Here is a 22,303-nt window from a genome sequence, read left to right on the forward strand (position 1 = left end):
ATTTTAAAATAATCTGTTACTAAAGTATAAACAAAAACACACCAAAGATTCCATTTTTATGCTGTATATTTCCAAGCCCACTTCCAAAAGAAAATAGAATATTCGAAAATCTATCTACAGATTACATGTAATAATTACATTAAGGATTTTAGTTACGTTATCGGAAAATACGGAGAGCCTAAAAACAAAATCCAGGGAGGGGAGTCAGTTGCAAAATTAACCACCAAACTCCCTCAAGCTCATATAAACACCAGCGTCCTCTAAAAACTTCCCTCTTCTCTCTCCCCCCCCCCCCCCCTAATTAGGGTTTTATAAAGCTTCCCTTTTTTTTTCTTCAAAATTCTTTCTTGCTCGTGATGGATAATGATAACAGGAATCTCGCAAAGACGTGTAATCTAAGTGAGTTTTTCCTACAGAAATTAAGATTTTTTTTTTCTCCCCCGCCCTCAAAAATTTCAAAATTCAACAGTATGATTTGTAGAGCAGTGCATATTAGCGTATATAATGCGATTCTACTGCAAGCAAACTTTACGTTGGAGATTCGAATATTAACCATGTGTGTGTGTGTGTGTGTTTTTTTTTTTTTTGCAGCAATTGAGTACTTTGCTTTGGAGGCGAAATCTCGATGGCTTCGCCCGAGTGAGATTTCTGAAATTCTCCAAAACCATGAAAAGTTTCATTTGCATGTGGATACTCCTCATAAGCCTCCCGGTGAGTTTACGGCAATGCTGAACTCAATTTTATATCTTTCATCTTCATCATTAATTGTTCGTAATAGCGCGCTTTAGCTATATATGCTGGAATAATTAGTTTTTATTTTTCGCATTCTCAAGTAAGCTATTGTTTTCTTAAGTTCTACATGCACATACTCCGATGTTTTGATTGACTTAATAAACCCCATTTCTTGTGTAATTTAAATTGTACTTCTAGATAATTATCTACCCCATGCGAAGAAAAGAACAATAAATAGTCGGCGACCCAGCTACATTATACATTCTTGCATGTCTTTTAATCTTGGTATACATTTCGAATTCTTGATGTATAAAAGGGAATATGATATCTTCTCATCAGTTATTTGTAGTAGTGAATAAGTGGTGAAATTTTTTGGGTTTACAATTATATAACATAAATCTGATTACATGCAGTATTTATATTTTAAAATTTTCTTTATTGACATTGGTTGCATTGATTCTACTGTAAATGAGCTCTTACTGCATATTTCAGGTTAAAACTTAATAGATAATTTGCATGTGTAAACAACTTTGAGGATAAGTTTCTTTTGTCCATCTCCCTTTGGTCATGTATGAGAGTTTCTTTTGATCTCCTTAGCAAAGTTAACATGTATTTTGAATGCTTTTAACTTTCAGGTGGTTCTTGGTTCTTATTCAACCGGGGGCAAAATCGATATTTCCGCAAAGATGGCCATTGCTGGAGAAAAAAGAAAGATGGGAAAACTGTTCGCGAAGCTCATGAAAATTTAAAGGCATTTCATCGTCCATTATCTATAGTAGTATATGCTTATTCAGTATTCAGAGGTTTTATACTCGCAAATCTGGTGTCTCTGGCTTTTATACTACAGTTAAGGCAGAAATAATTCCCAAAGATACGAGTTGGTTCATTAGATTAAATTTTTTTTGATTAGTAAGATCTGAGGTGACTTTGGTTTTAAGTGTTTTGAGATTAAGTTTATGTCTCTGATCCTTTTGCTTAGGTTTAACTTGAGACTGAAGATTAATTTTTAGGTTGGTTACTTGACTGTTGTTGGCATTCTGTATAAGTCGTATGTTTGCTTCTAGGACAAAACCCATCATCGTTCAGTTGCACATTAAATATCCAACAGTAAGGTTTATGATATATGATTGCAACTATAACTCTTGTATTTATCTCCACAAGCATTCTTGAGGAACTACGCGAAAACACCAGTTAAGCATATTCTTCGAATCTGTACAACTAGGATTTTGCTGATCTCAAATTGATAGCTCCACATGGTATATGTGCCAGTTATGTGTTTGGCATATAATAACCCCATTGACCTTGGTAGTGAGTCATAGTTAGAATTATTTCTAGGATTCTATTACCTCTTCAGAAGTTGTTTCATGTGTTATGTACGTAGAAACGATTGTAATAGAACAATGAGATAAGTTACTGAACTCGAGTTTTAATTTCTATGATTCCCTGTCTATGTCTCCCTCTTCTATTTTCTTTCTAATCATCTAATCTTGTAGAGCTCTATTAAGTTCTCTTCTTTGATTATGGGATTGTTCGGAAGGTTGTCCCTGCTATTTTTTGTAGGCAACTTACATTATTGTATTCCCAGTCAGTCCGTCACAGTCTCCGCTAGTTACAACCTGGTTCAACCAGCTGATTGTGGTGGTCTAACACTTAATTAAACTTTTATATGCATCTGAATTGCTTTTACAACTCCTATATCAGTTTTCAGTTTTTTTTTACTTCAACCTTACGGTTCTCCCCTTTCAGGTAGGTGATGAAACTGTTCTTCATTGCTATTATGCTCATGGGGAGGACAATAAAGATTTCCAGAGAAGAACTTATTGGCTACTTGATAAGTAAGTCTTTTATCTTTTGATTTGAATTTTGCTTTCATTTTTACCACATATAGAAGGTTTTGACTTTTTCGTTGAATTTTCTATTCAAAATTTACTATGTAAAATACCGCTGTTTTTAGTTTTGGATCTTCCATACGGAATGCTTTAACTATTTGAATTATTTTGCATCGTACTTATTTTTAGTTCCTAGTTCAAGTTCAGGTGGTCCATAAACATCTTTGTACTAATGTTATTGCGTTAGTTTCATTGTCGTTCGATAATACCGACTTTGACTTTCCCTTTGGCTTAAACACAAAGCTTAAACACGAGTATACTTCGATAAAGGACCATACCTCATATTTTCTTGCTACTCAATGTTCACCTGCCTAACTTGGCTTGGTTTGAAGTGTGAATAGTCAGATAGTGAAGGCAGGAGAAACTAGCCCATTGTAAGGCAGATAACAAGCATGTGATTTAACATATGCTGCAGATCCTACTAAGTGTTTAAGTTGGTTCTATGCGAACATTGGATTAGAGGCTCAAACTGTTCTAAACAAATCCTGATGGCGAAGTTGTTTGTATGCAACTTTTCTCTATTAAAAAAGTTGTGCCTCTAGTACTATAAAGTAAATTCTAGTCCTTGTTAAGGTTTGTGATTTTTCTGTGGTCTTTGACTATTTTAGTTTTAGCATTTACCATTTATCTTGCTTTGTTGCTTCCAGGAGATTACAGAAAATTGTCCTTGTCCATTACAGGGATCTGAGTGAGGTATTATCTCCCAGCCTCTCTGAAGTATAATTACATGGCATTTTCTTTCTGAGCTTTAAATAAATACGAGTTAGAGCTCTTTGTGATTTCCTTGTTTATCCTTAAAGTCCTTCAAACCGTTAGACCACAACCCTAAAGTTAACCCTAAAGTTATGTTGAGGGTTGAGGATTATATTCTATATTCTATCATGCTTCCGTGGGTTGAGGGTCTTTTTTATGGGCCGAAATGTGGACTCACGCTGCAGTTTCATTTTTTTTTAAAAATCTGCATTAAATTCATGACCAATAGGATTTGAACCTAGGTTGCTTTAATACAAAGTGCATCTAACCATTATACTACAACTCCAAAGTTATGTTGAGGGTTGATGATTATATTTTTATATTCTAACATTTATGTACTTCAAAATATAAACAAACAACACGTACACACACAATTGTGTTTATTATCGAAGGGAGTTTTCTTCAATTTCAAAGGATCCTTCTGTTTATTATATTTTTATATCTTCATACACATCAGCATCCTGCTAGCCAAGGGATTGGTGTGACACAGCAGCCTCCCTTTTCCCCTCTGTGTGTATGAAGATATACTCTGGTGATATGGTTCCTGCCTGCATTCCCTTGAGTATTAATGCCTTCGACACATAGGTTTGACGCAAAGGAATATTACAGTGCTCATTACTTGGAAATGCATATATCCCATGCATTTGATTTCTGTTGAATGTTTGTCGAAGTACACTGATCACAATTTCATATTTCACAGTCTCACATAAAGCACAATGCCCTTCTCTTCATCTTTCACACCCCAAAATTCTATGCTCTACAAGTAAAAATGAATATTAATTAACATTCAATATTGTCCTTCCAATGGATCTTAACAAACCTTGTATTCTTTTAGTTTTCTCATTTTGGAAGGGGGAAGGCAAACTTTTGGTTCTGTTGTTTTACTATTTAATAATAGCTCTTCTATCCAGAAAAGCAAAATCTCCTCAGATACAGATCCAACAACTGTCTCACAAGGAGCTGATCCTCCTCGAGCTGCTTCCTCTACAAGCACACACTCTTCGAATTTCGCGATTCAAGAATCCAACCCAGTGCACGATAGTAAGTATCACAAGCTTGAATAAATTCCTCAACTCTTCTTCCACGAATCGGATGAACTTGCTAAACACTGAACTGATTGAAGGCTGTCAAAATAGTGGAGGAGAGTCAAAACACCTATCATCTTTTTAATCTCTTCTTTCTGTTTGTTAATGATTGTTCGTTGTGTATGTCTCGTTAGGCTATTGAATTAGTGATGACAGAAGATAAGAGTAATGACATCATAATTCACTTGGCTTTTGAACCGTCACTTGCTCTTTTGATCTGATTGAAAGAGTTTCTTTTGTCAGGTTTGTTGAATGGATCTAATCTTAGCCATTATGCTGATCTGGCATCCACATCCTCTGAAATGCTTAGAACAGATCAGGGAATTGACGGCATGCATGACAGAATTGCTTCCGAAGAAATTAATTGCCCTGGCAATTTAACTAATATAATAACAGACTCCCACTTGAATCTTGATGTAGAAGTTAATTTTCCCGGCAATTTAACTAATATAATTACAGACTCCCACTTGAATGGTGATGTCGAAGTTAGATTTGATCCTCTTGGTGAATATAGTGTCTTCCCCAGTGAACACTCTTCATCAATTACAGGAGGTGGCGAAGCACAATTTCAGGTAAGTGGGCATGCTTTGTTCAGTACTTTTCTTGCATATAATTATGGCTAGACATAGGCTCAAGATCTTGAGCAATTCTTTTTTACAGATTTTCCTGGTAAAATTTACCTTTTTGCTAGATTTGCAGAACTAGTCTACTAACAGTTTTAATTATATTCGAACTTGTAAGGCCTTTGCCTGTTGTATACTCAAAAGTGAAATTTACCGAGTGTCACTCAGTAAAGGCGAGGTTGGTTGGGAGTAAGTCGGAACGATGAATGCTTTTCCAAGTTCCAACATCATGTTTCTCCAACTCCTGCTGCTGGAATGCTTTTGAATTTGACCATAGTTTGTTGGTCTAACACCCTTATTTCTGGCTTATTTTGTTGTGGCAAAAACCTTTACTGTTTGATGTTGCGACAACATCTAACCAAACAATTTTTTTTAAAAATTATTTGTTCACAAAACTACTCCAGATTGAAAGCTATTGCTCAGAATATGTGGTTAAGTGGCTCCATGAGGTTACCATGCTCAAGCTGTTCAATTATCCCGTCAAATCTACAAATAGCGATGAGGTTGAAATGAAACTTGACCAAGATATAACTTTGTATGTATAAAATAAGCTCCGTCCCTGTTCCATATATTGGCTTACTGGAGTCACTCAATTGCTACCGAAACAGAAAAATATTTGCCTATCTCTTCAATATTTTAACTACTGAAAGCTAAAAAGAAATCGTTTGATTTACAATTTTTAGGCAGTTTAGAACTTTTTCGTTGTTTCTCTCATCACCCTTAGTAATAAAGGTCATAATGTTGCCTCATGAACTTAATCATATTACTCAAATGCATTTCAGTTTTTTTTTAACTAATGAAGCATGCAATCTTATAATAGTGATGCTACTACGCATATTCATATGTTATTGGTACTTTACATGAAGATAGTGATACTGCCCTCATTAAGTGCAGGAACGCATGCATCAGTACGTCAAAATCGGCACTTTCTTATTAACTCATACTCTCTGCTTGTACCTTCTTGCTTCTATATCCCACTTACAAAGTTAGAATGAAGGGTCTTCTTTTATTATTCTTCAGGAAAATAGAGAATGTGTTTCATGCATGCACGGCTTTCCTGGTGTCAAGAATATGGTGGATGTGTCAAGTCACGCACATCACACGTTCAATGACGACCATCATTTTTATGGGGAGCCTCAGTTCAACAATTATAGTGTGTCCCAAGCTAATAGTCTTGGTTGTGAGCAACATGGAGAAATGTATGAACTTGATAGCTATGGGAATTGGAAGGGTAAAGAAACTGGTCAAGATTTTGATAATTCGTTGATGACCTATGCGGGATCATGCAATGATACCGACACTGAGGGCCTTCCTGAATTTTTGTACTTTGATACTGATCCAGCGTGCTCTTTCGCTGTGGAGTATCCCGAAGTTAACTGGGCTGCAAATTATGACAGGTTAGAATATTTAATTGTCTTTTACTTGTTTATTCTGGAATGGACCAATAAAGCTAATCAAAGAATCGCTCTTGAAGATGAACCCGTTATATTTTCTCATCTTTTCATTTATTATTTCTTCTGTTTGGATGTATAGCAGTCAAATCCTCTGAAATCTAGTAGAATAAAATATTAAAGACACATTTCCGGAATACAGTTAAATCACTTAGACATGAACTGAAATTTTGTATGATTAGAATTTATAGAACTTTATCAACATGAATTTGTTTGGTAAAAATTTGGACATTCTTGATTCTTTTTATGCTAAACTTTGATTATACATAGAGACCAGTATCATTTTAAGGATTTTCTTGAAACAAAACCTTCCCAATTGTAGGTATTCATGCTGTCAAAAGGAAATTGTAGGTATTATTAACATTATTCCCGAACTATCATAACTGTTATCTTACCCTTGAAAGTTGAAACTGTAATGAGCCCTCCAACTTTTCATGTTAAACTTGGATAAAAAATCACATCAAATTGTTAAATATTTAACTGCCATTAATATGGAAGTTAACAGACATTTTTATAATTTGAGGTTAATTAAAAATACTTTTGACCTGGAGGGTATTTATGAACAAAACCCTTTTATTAGTTTTTGTAAAAGCCAATCTAATTGTGTATAAGACTGTTCAGGGCATTCTGTCATCTCATTTTGACATACATAAGTGAACATAAATGAGACTAAAGAAAAAAATTCTACAGGATGGTTATATGACAGTGAATGTAGCAGAAATTAGAATGTTACGATGGGCTTGCGAGTGTACACTAAAAGATATGATAAGAAATAAGTGCATCATTGGAGGTTTGCTCCTACTGAGGATAAAATGTGAGAGAATCGAAGAAAGGTAATTTGGTCATGTACAACTGAGACCTCTTAGTGCACATGTTAGGAAAAGTGATAATCTTTTTGATTGGGGCAAAGAGATCTAGAGCTAGGCCTAAAAGTTGGTGTCAATTGAGAAGAACATAATAATGTTGGTGTCGATTGAGAAAAATATGATAATTGTTAACTTAACGGAGGAGATGCCCCATAATAGAGAGGAATGGAAGAGCTAATTCATGTAGCCGATCATAAATATTTGGGATAAAAGTTTTGTTGTTGTATAAGTGAACATAAATAATAGACATATCTTTTCATGAGAGAAACTTCGAGGTTTAAGTCCCCAAAATGTTTGATTATAAGCATTCAACAAAACAATTCTGAAAATGAGTGGATACAAACATTACGAAATCTCACATGGTCTAAACCCTCAAATAAAAGGGGGACAAAAGCAAAGGTAATGGATATTATAAAAATTTATCCTACATCACATCTAACAGCTAAATGTAGACCATATCCATCTCATTGGCCTTGTGATCTGTTGATTATAACTCTACACTGTCATAATTCAGAAAAATAAGAAACCTCTTTAAACCTTGTTACAAGATGACTTAATTTAATTAGAAAATTGTTATGCTTATTTAGTTTAGAAATATTTAATTTTGATGTAATTGGTATTTGGATTAATATTCTTATTATAAATAATGGTAGAGAGGAGAGGTAAATCAACTCTCTCCTCTCTCTAATTCTCTGATTTCAATATGGTATCGTAGCCAAATTCTTGATCGTGGAGTACTCTTTCTTCTTCATCAACCTCAAGGCAACCTAGGGGCGAAAGGGTTTTCCCTTGTCATCTCTGTCCTTCCTCTCAGCGACTTCGTCATCTTGACTGATTTCATTTTTCATCTTCAGGTCTGCTGAAAAAACTCTATTAAGCAAAGTTTTCTCCTATAATCTTGTCATCAGGAACTTGTTGCTCACGCCGCCTTCATAGATTCATGATGTCTCTGCCATTGCTAACGGATGTCGTCATTGATCGCAATAGCCGTCCTTAATGTATATCTCCTCACTGTCGCATCAGCCACCCTGTTTGTGTTCTTCCACGTCAACCTTGTCAACTGGTTGATATCAGCCACTGCCACGATCTTCTCGAAACTTTGGCCAACATTAGCTAGGATTCCAAGAACATATGCAATAAATAAAAAAAAGGAAAGAAAAAAAAGAAAGAAAAGTAAATAAAAAAGAAAAGTAAAAGAAAATAAAAAAAAGAGAAAAAAAGAGGAAAGGTAAAGAAGAGGAAAGAAAAAGAAAAGAAAAAAAAAACTGAAGAAAAAGGAAAGGAAAAAAAGAAAAGGAAAAAAAAAGAAAAGGAAAGTGAAGAGTATAAAGAGAAACAAAAGAAGGGAAAGGAAAGGAAATCAAGAAAAGAAAGGAAAAGAAAAGGAAAGGAAAATGAGGGGCAAGAAATAAGTCATTTGCATGTGTAGTCTGCTATTCTCCTATTCTAATGTTGGTGCTCAAAACTTTTCTTCAAGGTTTACTAGGTCCATGCTTAAAGAAACTCGATTATCCTGCTTACTAGATTTCTCGAACCATGTCTCCATACTGCGAATTTTTATGATATTGAAAGAATATTGCTCATCATTTTCTTCCTATGTCAGTTCTTAATTGTTTGTGGCTTTGAATATTTACCATGATGGTTCTTTAATAATGCTGTTCAGAGAAAAAGCAGTTGTTGAGCCTGCTGTTATCGAGTATCCTACTGCTGCTGACTCAGAATGGGTTGGAGGAAACAAAGGAATTGATTTGACTAATCATATATCAAAACTAGCATATGGGGAATTTGGTATGGGTGCTGATTTTGCAAACTTTGCTGCAGCAGACACCTCTCAGAGTTTACAATGGCAAATAAATGGTCCAGTGGAAGGAGATGAAGGATATCGACCAGCATCAAGTCAGTCACTTTCTTCTGTGAGAAACCGGAGTTCTATAGAATCTGAATCGTGGAGGAGTGGTGAAACTTTTCGATTCTCAGATGAAGATTTGGTTGTTTCCTCCATAAACAATCATGATCACAGGCAAAATATTTTCAATGGTCGTAGGCCTGTTTCTGATGAAAACCAACAACTATATTATGAGCATCAGCGGTATACGCATCTTTTAAAGGTCCATGATCAATTTGTGGAAAAGGTACTTAATTAATCTAACTTCTTAAATATGTGCTAACGTTTCACTTTATACAACACGAGCCATCTCTATATTCGATCAACTTTCTCATCTGAAGTCCATAATAAAAGTAGGTTTGTTCTTGCTGAAAATGCGTGAGAGCTTTAGTGATAACAATACTTACTTTTTTAACCCTTGTAGTGTTTTACCAAGAGATAAAGCAAAATGCATATCGCAACCATCAGAAATACGAGTAGTTAACTTGATTTTCATACATCAATTGCAAATTTGGTCATACTTAAACTATAACCATTTTGTTTTGATTGAGTTTTTCTTGCGGATTGGAAATATTTATTTACTAGAATTTCATAAAAGGAATCAGTGTGCATGAAATAGTAGTCAGTCACTTTACCCGTACACGATGAATTCACCTTATTTTTTGTAATCAAACATTTATGTTTAGTTGTAGATTCATATAGATATTATTAGATTTTAAAGTGATTTTAAAGCTTAATTCTTTGAGAAGGTTTGGCTTTCTCCTGATGTATGTGGCTGGAACTCTCTACGAATATTCACTGAGAGTGAGAAGTTGCTAAAAATGGTTTCAATTAGAGGTTCTTATATTTTAAATGGAGTTGTGTGCTTATGATTTTATCCTGCCCCACTTACGATGTCATGCATTTTCCTCTTTTATTACAACATGGAACCTGCACATTTTCTGTAAATGCCTATGTAGTATTTTGGTGAGCCGTTGGTAGTTTGTCCAATTACGAAGTCGAGAGATTTAGCATCCGCCTTAATTTTACAAAAAGTTGGTCGAAAGAAGCTTATATCGTGCAATGTGCTTTGCTGTCAAATATCTTCTAAGATTTGAAGTATAAAACATGCAATAGTTTATTTTTACACATCCTTTTTCTTCTTTTCAGAAACCACCATCGATAAACTCGACTTAAGGCTTTCTTCCTATGCAATTATGTTGAATTTTCCTAATGTATTTCAATTTTCTAGGATATATGACCTATCAAATGAAGGCTGCTTTCGTTTTACTATTCCTGTTCATATTGGAGAGCTTTGCCTTATCCCTATTGCCTATGCTTTATAGATTAATCATCAGTTTAATCATTTACCATGTTTCCTAATTTATTCATTTCAGAAACAAAGGAAGAAATATCAAGCAAATCGGCCCGCCGGGCTTGCAATACCTGAACCGCAAAGCTTCTCGTCGGCAGAAGATACCAAATAGTCCATGACACCTGAGTCAAATGCCCCTGAAGAATTCATGAGATTATTAGCCACAAGCTCCCATGCACAAACAGGTGATGATGAATTCGGCTATTTTATGGGGTGACGCTTGGTCAATAATTTGTCAATAAGAAAGGGCGAGCTTTAGGGTGATGCTTGGTAAATAATTTGTAAATAAGAAAGGGTGAACTTTGGTGCAACGGGTTAGGTTGTTGTCTTGTCATCTAGAGGTCACGGGTTCGAGTCTTAGAAAGAGCATGGAGGTCACAGGCTCGAGTCTAGCCTAGAGGTCAGGGGCTCGAGTCTCAGAGACAGCATGGGGTAAGGCTGCGTACATCTCCCAAGACTCCACAGCAGTGGGAGACTCATGCACTGGGCCACCCTGCTTTCATGCTTGGTCAATAATTTGTTTGCATTGGTGTCAATTAATGCAGGCAGTTAGATTTAGCTGAGTCTACTTTCCATTTAAGTGTCTTCGCTCGATACTGTCTTTTATTTTTAATTTTCTCAAAACAAATATTCTCGTGTCAAGGTTATTATCATCGGCCACATTCAAATCATCTCTGATGCCAATGTGTGACATTGTCAAGTCGTGCCTTGGTTTGGGTCGTTACACTTGCTGAACATGTGTGTCTGATTCTTTAAGATGTAAATGGAGTATTTTTCCATCGCATTTTCCAGATAAATCTCCAGAATGATATTTCAGAGTTTAATTGTTTGTTTGAATCAGATACGTTAATATTTGTACGTTAACAACGTCTATAGTGGGTGGGTGTGGGTGGGTGGGGGGCTACACAGACACAAAAGATGTCTATACAAAAGTGGATAATAACAACACTGAATAAACAATGTATAGACAAAGAGAACATCACACAATGATTTAACTGTTAGTCTAAGTGATGTAGACCCAAAGCTGGAATCAAAGAAGAAGAAAACAGTCAAATCGTTGGTCGGTCGACCGGAGGAGGATATCCTGTCGACTGCGAACCCTGTAGAAAACTGAGGAGAATATATCACTCTAGCCGGTCGACCGACACAAGATGGCGGTCGACCGAGAGTGGTCATCCAATCGACCGAAGGTGATGGTCCGATCGACCAAAAGCGTGCACCCGACCCTGTAAGAAAACTGCGTTCTGGCCGGTCGACCAAAACATTAGGTTCGGTCGACCAACGACGTTTTTTACAGATTTATGTTTTGATCGGGATTCTGTTTCCACCCAGACTTCTATATATATTCTTATATGTTTTAGGGTTTAATAAGACATAAAAATAGAGTTTTTTGACAAGTCTTTGAGATCAAATTTCTTAGAGAGAGAGAGGCTTATTAGGAGCATTGTAATCTTCTTCAATTAATCAAAGAATTATGTAGTGTGACTTCCGAGGATGTAGGCATGTTGTCAAACCTCGTTAAATCTGGTGTGTTCTTTCTTGTTTACTTTCCTGCAAGTTTTATCTTTTATTTACGGTGATTTTCCACTTTCTTACTCTCAGCATAAGGTCCGAAAGGGCACGAATTCGATTTGATTGTTTCGAAACCCCGACAACTGGTATCAGAGCTTCGTTCAAAAGGTTTGTGTGAAAGCCATGGCAGAGGAAAGCAAATCTAAGATCGAGAAGTTTGACGGTTCAGACTTTGCCTACTGGAAGTTGCAGATGGAGGACTATCTGTACTAGAAGGATTTGTATCGCCCGTTGAAGGGCAATGTTAAGGGAAAGAAAAAAGAAGAGTTAGACGAGGATTGAGAGATACTGGATAGGAAGACTCTAGGATAAATCCGGTTGTCGCTCGCTAAGACAGTCACCCACAATATTTTAAAGGAGAAGATGATGGTGGGGCTTATGGAAGTGCTCACGAAGATGTATGAGCAACCGTCAGCCGCAAATAAGGTGCATCTCGTCAAAACCCTCTTCAACCTCAAGATGACAGAAGGACGATCCTTCACGATGCACCTCAGCAAGTTTAACACGATTGTTGATCAGCTTATCTCCGTAGATATTACTTTCGATGACGAAGTGCATGCCCTATTATTACTATCACAGTTACCGGATAGTTGGGCAGGTTGTATGACAGCAATCAGGAATTTGACGGGGAAGGACAAGTTGAAGCTGAGCGAAATTATGAGCATGATTCTATTCGAGGAGGTTAGAAGAAAAACATCTGAATTAGAAGGTTCAGGTCCAGCTCTAAATTTTGAGCAAAGAGGGAAAAGCCAGAAGAAAGGGAACCAGAACAAGAATCGATCGAAGTTAGTTAAGAAGAGGTCGAACTCGAACGTTAGGCCTATCAAAGAGAAGTGTTGGAACTACGGCCAGGATTGCCAAATGTTTTCAGTCTGCAAAACGCCTAAGAAGGATACAGGTGAGCAGGAGGCTCATATCGCGTAGGATGCATTGATCCTTGTTATGGACAGTGACTCTGATTCTTGGGTCATCGACTCAGGAGCCTCTTTTCACGCCACTGCTAATAGAAAGCTTTTCCAAAATTATGTAGCAGGGGACCTTAGAAAAAGTATATTTGGGGGACAACGAGCCTTGTAATATTATTGGAAGATGTGACATGCAAATACAGATGAAGGACTCCAAGTGGAATCTGAAAAACGTGAAACACATACCGAAGCTGAAGAAGAATCTTGTTTCTGTAGGACAGTTTGGAGCAGAAGGCTATGTTTCAACATTCACCGGAGATTCGTGGAGGATCTCCAACGGTACGATGGTTGTTGCCCGTGGTAACAAAACAAGAACTCTCTACCTCATCTCACATGCGAGTGACACCCTCGTAATTATAGCTAGCAAAGAAAGTACGGATCTGTGGCATAATAGATTGGGACACATGAGCGAGAAGGGGATAAAGATTTTACATTCACAGGGGAAGCTAACCAGAATCGATTTTGTGAAAGTCGGTGTTTGCGAGGACTGCATCTTTGGGAAACAAAAGAGAGTTAGTTTCCAGAAGGGTGAAAGACCACCTAAAGCTCAAAAGCTAGAGTTAGTTCATACAGATCTATGGGGTCCAGCTAGTGTGTCTTTTCTTGGCGGTTCGACGTTTTATATCACCTTTATCGACGATCACTCGAGGAAGGTGTGAGTATACTTTATGAAACACAAGTCAAAAGTGTTCGGGATTTTCAAGAAGTGGAAGGCCATGGTGGAGAACGAGACAGATCTAAATGTGAAGTGTCTAAGATCAGACAACGATGGAGAATACAAGCTGGAGGAGTTCAAGAGGTTCTGTGCTCTAAACGAGATTCGTTTGGAGAGGACTACTCCAGGGATGCCACAACAGAACGACATCGTAGAGAGAATGGACAAGACATTGACAGAGCGTGCGAGGAGCATGCGTCTACATGCAAGTCTGCCTAAGATATTTTGGGTGGATACGGTGCATACAACAACTTACTTGATTAATCATGGGCCATCACTTCCATTGGATTACGGGATTCCAGAGGATGTTTAGAGTGGTAAGAAGATCAATCTCTCATACTTGCGAGTATTTGGTTGTGTGGCATATGTTCATATTAGTGACCATGCCAGGGACAAGTTAGAAGCTAAGTCACATAAGTGTACATGCATTGGATACCGCACTGATGAGTTCGGATATCGTCTTTGGGATGAGAAGAACAGGAAGATCATCAGGAGCAGAGATGTGATACTCAATAAGGAGGTGATGTACTAGGACATGAATAATACCAAGGATAGCCAAAACAGTGGGAACAGTACTAAGGATGCAGGTGGATCCGAGTACATGGATTTAGAAGAACTTCCAGATAGGAGAGATAATGTTAGTTCTGACCGAAAAACGGAGGAGACTCTAGGTGTAGAGACGACTACCCAGGACGTGGAGCTTAGGAGGTCATCCAGGGTACCCAAACCGAATCGTAGATATCTTTTGTCACTAGATTATTTGCTTTTGACAGCTAGTGGAGAACCAGAGTACTATAAGGAAGCTATACAAGTTAGTGAATCTCAGCAGTGGGAGCATGCGATGTAAGAAGAGATGGATTCTCTCAACTCGAATGAGACATGGGAGTTAGCCCAGCTATCTGCACAAAAGAAAACCCTACATAACAAATGGGTCTACCGAGTCAAGCAGGAGAGTGATGGAAGCAAGAGATACAATGTCAGAATAATCGTGAAGGGGTTCCAATAGCGAGAATGAGTGGATTATACGGAGATATTTTCTCCCGTTATGAAGCTTACAACCATTAGAGTTGTGTTGAGCTTAGTAGTTGTAGAAGATCTCTACATTGAGCAGTTAGATATGAAGACTGTCTTTCTTCATGGTAACTTGGATGAAAAAAAATCTACATGAAGCAACCTGTTGGCTTCATTGAAGAAGGAAAGGAAGAGATGATGTGTAAGCTCAAGAAGAGCTTGTACGGTTTGAAACAGGTTCCGAGACAGTGATATAAGAAGTTCGACAACTTTATGCAGAGTAATGACTATGCAAGATGCAATTCAGATCATTGTTGCTACTTCAAGAGGTTCGAGTCTAGCTATATCGTGTTATTATTATATGTTGATGACATGTTAGTTGCAGGACCGTGTTTAGAGGACATAAACAACTTGAAAAAGTAATTGGCGAAAGAGTTTGCTATGAAGAATCTGGATGCAACAAAGTAAATTCTTAGGATGCGAATCAATAGAGATGAAGTTGAAAGGACGTTAAAGTTGAGTCAAACTGAATACATCGAGAAGGTACTTCATAGGTTCAACATGCAGAATACTAAAGTTGTTACCACGCCTCTTGGAAGTCAGTTCAAGTTATCCGAGGAGCAATCACCCAAGACAGATGTAGAGAAGGATCATATGAGTAGAGTGCCATATTCATCAGTCATTAGTAGTCTTATGTACGTGATGGTTTGCACGCGACCGGATATTATCCATGCAGTGGGAGTTGTGAGCAGGTTTGCAAGCAATCCAGTGAAGCAACATTGGGAGGCCGTGGAGTGGATATTGCGTTACTTGAGAGGGACTACGGACAAGTCGTTAGGAATTTCAGGAGGAAGGATTTGATACTGTGGGGATACGTGGATGCATATTTTGTCGGTGATCATGATACGAGGCGAAGTACCACAGAGTATGTTTATACCTTGGTGTTGACAGCAGTGAGTTGGGTCTCACGTCTGCAGAAGATTGTAACATTGTCCACAACTGAGGCAGAGTATGTCGCAGTGACTGAAGTCAGTAAGGAGATGATTTGGTTGACTGGGTGCCTGGAAGAGGTAGATCTGAAGTGGGGGAACAGAGTTCTTTATTGTGATAGCCAGAACGCTATACACCTTGCCAAGAATCCAATATATCATACCAGAACGAAGCACATCGATATATGACACCATTTCATACGCTCGCTGATTGAGGACGGGAAGTTACAGCTAGAGAAGATTTTGGAGAGTTAAAATCCTGCGGTTATGTTGACGAAAGCAGTGACCATCGAGAAATTAGAGTTGTGCGCAATTTCAGTTGGCCTTCACGCGTAGGAGATGAAGGCAGAGCCACACCAGGAGGATCGGTGGGGTCGTCGATAAGATGATGATTGAACAATGGATTTATCCGGGAAGAGAAAATGCTTGCAAAGAAGTCAGAAGTTCCGGGAGAGCTTGTTGATGGCGCTTTGGTCTCTATGTGGGAGACCCAAAGCTGGAATCAAAAGAAGAAGGAAACAATCAAATCGCTGGTCGGTCGACCGGAGGAGGATGTCCGATCGATCGTGAACCCTGTAGAAAACTGAGAAGAAGATATCACTCTGGTTGGTTGACCGACGCAAGATGACGGTCGATCGAGAGTGGTCATCCGGTAGACCGAAAACGTGCATCAGACCCTGTAAGAAGACTACGTTCTGGCCGGTTGACCAAAACATCAGGTCCAGTCGATCGACGATGTTTTTTCTAGTTTCCTGTTTTGATCGGGATTCTGTTTCCACCCAGACTTCTACATATCACTCTTATATGTTTTAGGGTTTAATAAGACACGAAAAAATAGAGTTTTTGACGGCTCTTTGAGATCAAATTTCTTAGAGAGAGAGAGAGAGGCCTATTATGAGCATTGTAATCTTCTTCAATTAATCAAAGAATTGTATAGTGTGGCTCCCGAGGATGTAGGAACATTGCCGAGCCTCGTTAAATCTGTTGTGTTCTTTCTTGTTTACTTTCCTGCAAGTTTTATCTTTTATTTTTGGTGATTTTTCTACTTTCCTACTCTCAACACAAGGTCCGAAAGGGCACATATTCGATTTGATTGTTTCGAAACCCCAACATTAACGTGGTTTGGTCAGTATAACATACGTCCACGAGCGAGAATAGCAAAGAACTTCACTAATCACAAAATAGAATATTACAAAAGGAGATCACTCTAATATCTCACCAAACTCACACAAAGAAAAGAACACTCAAAGACCTTCTTTTTCTTTTTCTCTTCAACTCTCTCTTTCTTTTTCTCTCTATTCTGGATCTTTGTTCGATGTTCTAATCCTTCACCACTATATAACCTTCAAAAGGGTTGGTGGAACAGTATTTTGGGTTGGTGAAACAGTGAAGTTTGGTGGGTTAAAATACAATTTGGATTTCTCATTCAAATTCACATGTAACAAATCTTCACCTTGACTTTGAGTATGATAATTCTTCTCTTAACTCTTGTTGTCTCGCTAGAAACCCCTTACAGATTTAACCTTCGCCTTGTTGAACTCTAATCAATTCGAGACAATACTCGAACTTGGTGAAGGTATGAGCTTCATCATCATATCTGATGGATTATTTGCGGTATTAATTTTTTCAAAGTTGATGACTTTAATTTCTCTAATAAAATGATACCTAACATGTATATATTTAATTCTTTCATGATACATCTGATGCATCGTCAAATGTATGGCATTCTAGCTGTCACAAAATACCGTAGTAATACCTTAGTATAAGTCGAGATCTTCAACCAAACCTCTCAATCAAATAGTTTCTTTCACTACTTCTACCACTGCCATATATTCTGCCTCTTGGTAGACAAAGCAACGATCAACTGTAGAGTTACCTTCCAACTAATGGCACTACCTGAAAGAGTGAATATATAACATGTCAGGGATCGTCTCTTATCCAAATTGCTCGCATAATCTGAATCAGAATAGCCAAGTATTCTGCAATCTAAGTTTGTGTTCATGTTAAAATATAAACCAATATTAACTGATCCTCTCAAATATCTAAGTACTCATTTCACAGCCTGCCAATGAACTTTTCCAGGCTTATCCATATACCGACTCACAACACGTAAAATATCTAGACGGGTGCAGACCATAGCATACATAATGCTTCCAACTACACTCACATAAGGAACACAAAACATGTACTGCTGCTTTTCTATCTGAGGTAACAAATCTGCTGAAAGACGAAAATGAGCAGCAAGCGGAGTCTTCACAGGCTTGACATCAAACATATCAAATCTTTCTAACACCTTCTTGATGTAATTTTTTCTGAGATAGGAATAAACTTCCTTCTCGTCTATTCCTGTGGATCTCCATTCTTAAAATCTTCTTCGCCGCTCCTAAGTCCTTCATCTCAAACTCATGTTTGAGTTGAGATTTCAACTCATTGATTTCTGACATATCTTTAGCTGCAATCAACATGTTATCAACATACAAAAGCAAATACACAAAAGAGCTATTATTTAGCTTTTTATGATAAACACAACTATCATATTTACTCCTAGAGTAACCATGCTCAAACATAAAAGTATCAAATCTCAAATACCACTGTCTCGGAGACTGTTTCAAGCCATAAAGAGATTTCTTCAACCTACACATATGATCTTCTTTACCTTCACAATAAACCCCTCTGGCTGATGCATAAAGATCTGTTGTAGGCTGTCTAAAAATTACTACAAATAGCTGATCCCTATCAAGCACTGCTTTGACGACCTTCACAAACACCAGCAAGAGTTACAACTGACAACTCTCACCATTCAAAGAGCCAATACGAAGATTATAAGATGACAATCTTCACAATGCTCTAACAGAAGAGAGTACAAGTTGATGATATCTTCAAAGTAAAACGTGGAGCTCGTGGCCACGTTCCAGACTCAAAATGTGGAGCTCATTGCTGCGCTTCAGATTCAAGACGTAGAGCTCACCTCTGCGTTCTAAGAACAAAATGTGGAGCTCACCATCGCGTTTTCAGCTCCAAATGCATAGCTCACCTCCGCGACCCAAGTTCAAGACGCGGAGTTCTTTACCAGAACGTGAATTTCACGTTTGACTCGTTCAAACACGATCTAAACGGTTCCAAAATCGTTTTGCATGATTTGAGGGGATCAAATCCTCACTTAGGAGCGATTATAGGGGTTAGTTACACCTCTTAAACCCCTATAAATAGCGGGTTTCATAGCTAGATAAAGGGTCAGCAACATGGAGGAACCTTTGGAGCGTTTTGTGAAGGCTTTTATTAAAGCTTTGGAGCTTTTCGGCCTTGGCTTTTGAACTATTCTCGGTTGAAGAACTGGAAATCAGTTTGTCCTCTAATTCCAATTAAAAGAGATTAATTTCCTTTCTCAAATTAACTCTTCACCGAGTTCTCAAATTCGTTCAGAGTTCTCAAACTCGTTAAGAGTTTAAAACTTTCATTGCAAGTTCTTCCCATCAAGAGCAATCAACCAAGTTTCACGAAGCGAAACGTTCGGATCGTCAACGGGATACAAGATTGAAGCTCCCATCGACGCTAATAAGAACCCAGGTTTAAATAAAGGGGACTATCTCTGTTGATCTCTTCTCACTTTTGTAAATCAGGAAACCGATAGAGAAAATTTATAATTTTTTTCTAAGTAAGTTAGAGAGAGATTATAGTGAGAGATTGTATTCATTCTTTTTCTAAGTTAGTTAGGGAGATTAATACGAATTTTATTCTCATTTCTTCTTCAATTTTCTCACAAACATCTGCTCTTCAAGCTAGCCATGTAAAAAAAACTATCTTCACATCAAGTTGTTCGAGCTCCAAATAAAAATGAGCAACCATATCATTGAAGTCTACACTTTCGGTCTGACTGTAGCCTTTAGCTATCAAGCGTGTCTTGTATCTTACAGAATCTGTATCCACAGTTCCTTCTTTCTGTTTGTCAGAAAATTTGTGAGAATATCGAGAGGAAATATTATTAATTCTCCTTAACTGACTTAAGAAAAGAATGAATACAATCTCTCGATATAACCTCTCTCTAACCGACTTAGAAAAAAAATTATAATTTTTTATTATCAATTTCCCTATTTACAAAAGAGAGAAGGATCGACGGAGATCCTTCCCTTTTGTTTAAAACTGAGTTCTTCTTGGTGTCGATGGGAGTTTGATTCTTGTATCCCATTGATGATCCAAGCACGTAGCTTCATGGAACTTTATATCCTCTTCTTGACTTGATGTCTTCGAAGAACTTGCGAGGCAAGTTTGGAACTCGAAATGAGTTTAAGAACTCTAAACGAGTTTTAGAACTCTGTAAAAGAGTTAATTTCAAAAAAGAACTGATCCTTTTTAACTGGAATAAGCCGATCAGTTCTTCAACCGAAAATGGTTCAAAAGCCAAGCTTTCAAAGCACCAAAAGCTCCAACCAAAGCCAATTCAAGATGATCCTAAAAGGATCCTTTTGTAGTTGACTTCTCAACTATTTATAAGGGTTTAAGAGGTGTAACCGCCTCCTTAAATTACTCATTAATGAGAGTTTAATGCCCTTAATTCCTGCAAAACAGTTTTGGAACCGTTTAAAACGTGTTTGAATGGGTCAAACGCGAGATTCGTGTTTTGAAAACGACCCTCGCGTTTAGAACTGAAAACACGGTAGTGAGCTCCGCGTTTTGAACTTGGAACACGGTGGTGAGCTTCGCGTTTTGAGCTTGGAACGCGGTGATGAACTTTCGCGTGTTGAACTTGGAATGCGGTGATGAGCTTCACGTTTTGAGCTTGGAATGTGGTGATGACTTCCGCGTGTTGCTTTGAAGAGATCATTAACTTGTAATCTCTTCTGTTAGAGTGTTGCAAGGATTATCATCTTGTAATCATGACCTTTGGCTCTTTGAGATGTGAGAGTCATCAGTTTGTAACTCTCGTTTGTTATTGCGAAAGTTGTCAGATTATAACTTTCATCATCAGTTGTTGTGAGAATCGTCAAATTATAACTCTCATTGATTGATATGAAAGTCATCAGATTGTGACCTCCATTATTTGTATTTTATGGGGATTAGCTATATGCAGTGATTTTTAGACAGCCTACACTTTCTTCTTGAACACCCATTTATAGTCAACGATCTTCTGTCCCCTCGGTGGCTTTGCTAATTCCCATGTCTGGCTCTTGTGAAAAGACTCCATCTCTTCAATCATCGCAACAGTCCAATCTGTAGCCTCATTGTCACTAATAGCCTCCTTATAGGTAGAAGCCTCTGGAATCTCAATCGACTCTGTTATACTCAAAGCATAAACAAGCATATCTGCATAACGTTGAGGAGGTCGGATTTGCCTTTTTGTTCTTCCGGTGGTAATATTATAGTGTTGCTCTTGTAGTGTATCAGCATCTGAAGTTGAACCTTTCGTAGTGTCAACTAGTTCAACAAGAGCGTCCTCAAGCACTCTCTTTAAAGCTGAGTTTCTAGCTCCACCTGCTTGCTAGACTCCTTTTAGTACCTGTGGTATTAATAACAAAATCATTTCTCGGGTAAAACATTGATTTCTCATCAAAAGTAACACCCCTACTAATAATAAACTTAGGTGATTTGGGATCAGAACACCACAATCTATATCTCTTCACACGAGTAGCATATCCTAGAAAGATAGCTTTATTTGCTATGATTCAAGCTTACTATCATTAATATGAAAATAAGCAGAGCGATCAACTTCTCTTAAATGAGAGTAATTAGCAGGGGCAATAGACCATACCTCTTCTAGAGTCTTAAAATTAATTGTTGTAGAAGGGGATTTGTTTATCAAATAGCAAGCTGTATTGACTGATTCGGCCCAAAAATGTTTTGACAAACCGGCATTAGAGAGCATGCACTGAGCTCTCTAAAAGTGTTCTGTTCATTTTTTCCGCAACTCTATTTTGTTGTGGTGTATGACGAGCTGTACGATGACCCACAATACCTTCATTCTTGTAGAATTGGTCAAACTTTACGAAACAAAACTCCAACCCATTGTCGGTTTTGAGGCGCTTCACTTTCTCTTCTGTTTGCTTCTCAATCATAGCCTTCCATTGCTTCTCAATTATAGCTCTTCTTTCTCATCATCGAGCATAGATTCTAGCAACTTATTCTTTCCGGACAAGATTTTGAACATTCCTTATTATACTAGGAGATCCCTCATTTTTACACTCTACAAACTGAAGCTATTTCTCCCATCGAATTTCTCAACTTTGTATTTTGCAGAAGATATTTTGAAGCCCACTAGAACAGTAATTGTAATTGTGAACATTAACCATAGTTATGAATAGTAACAATACTTATGAATAGTACCGTACTCGTGAATCTAACTTATTTTCTAATGTGGAGGATCCACTTTTAGTAGCACCTACAGAGTATACGATAAACAAATACATGCACTTTAAGTC

The 22,303-nt window shown here is 37.6% G+C and overlaps 1 protein-coding gene across 1 annotated transcript; it reads left to right on the forward strand.

The window, feature by feature from the left end:
- LOC109843881 lies at nt 318–11,436 on the forward strand. Its single transcript, XM_020412842.1, has 10 exons — nt 318–399; nt 592–711; nt 1,368–1,483; nt 2,479–2,567; nt 3,269–3,314; nt 4,286–4,415; nt 4,703–5,031; nt 6,103–6,479; nt 9,063–9,531; nt 10,661–11,436. The coding sequence occupies exons 1-10, from the start codon at nt 357–359 to the stop codon at nt 10,748–10,750; spliced, it is 1,809 nt and encodes a 602-aa protein (XP_020268431.1). The 5' UTR covers nt 318–356; the 3' UTR covers nt 10,751–11,436.

Source organism: Asparagus officinalis, chromosome 5, assembly GCF_001876935.1.
Source record: "Asparagus officinalis chromosome 5, Aspof.V1, whole genome shotgun sequence".
Classification (NCBI taxonomy): domain Eukaryota; kingdom Viridiplantae; phylum Streptophyta; class Magnoliopsida; order Asparagales; family Asparagaceae; genus Asparagus; species Asparagus officinalis.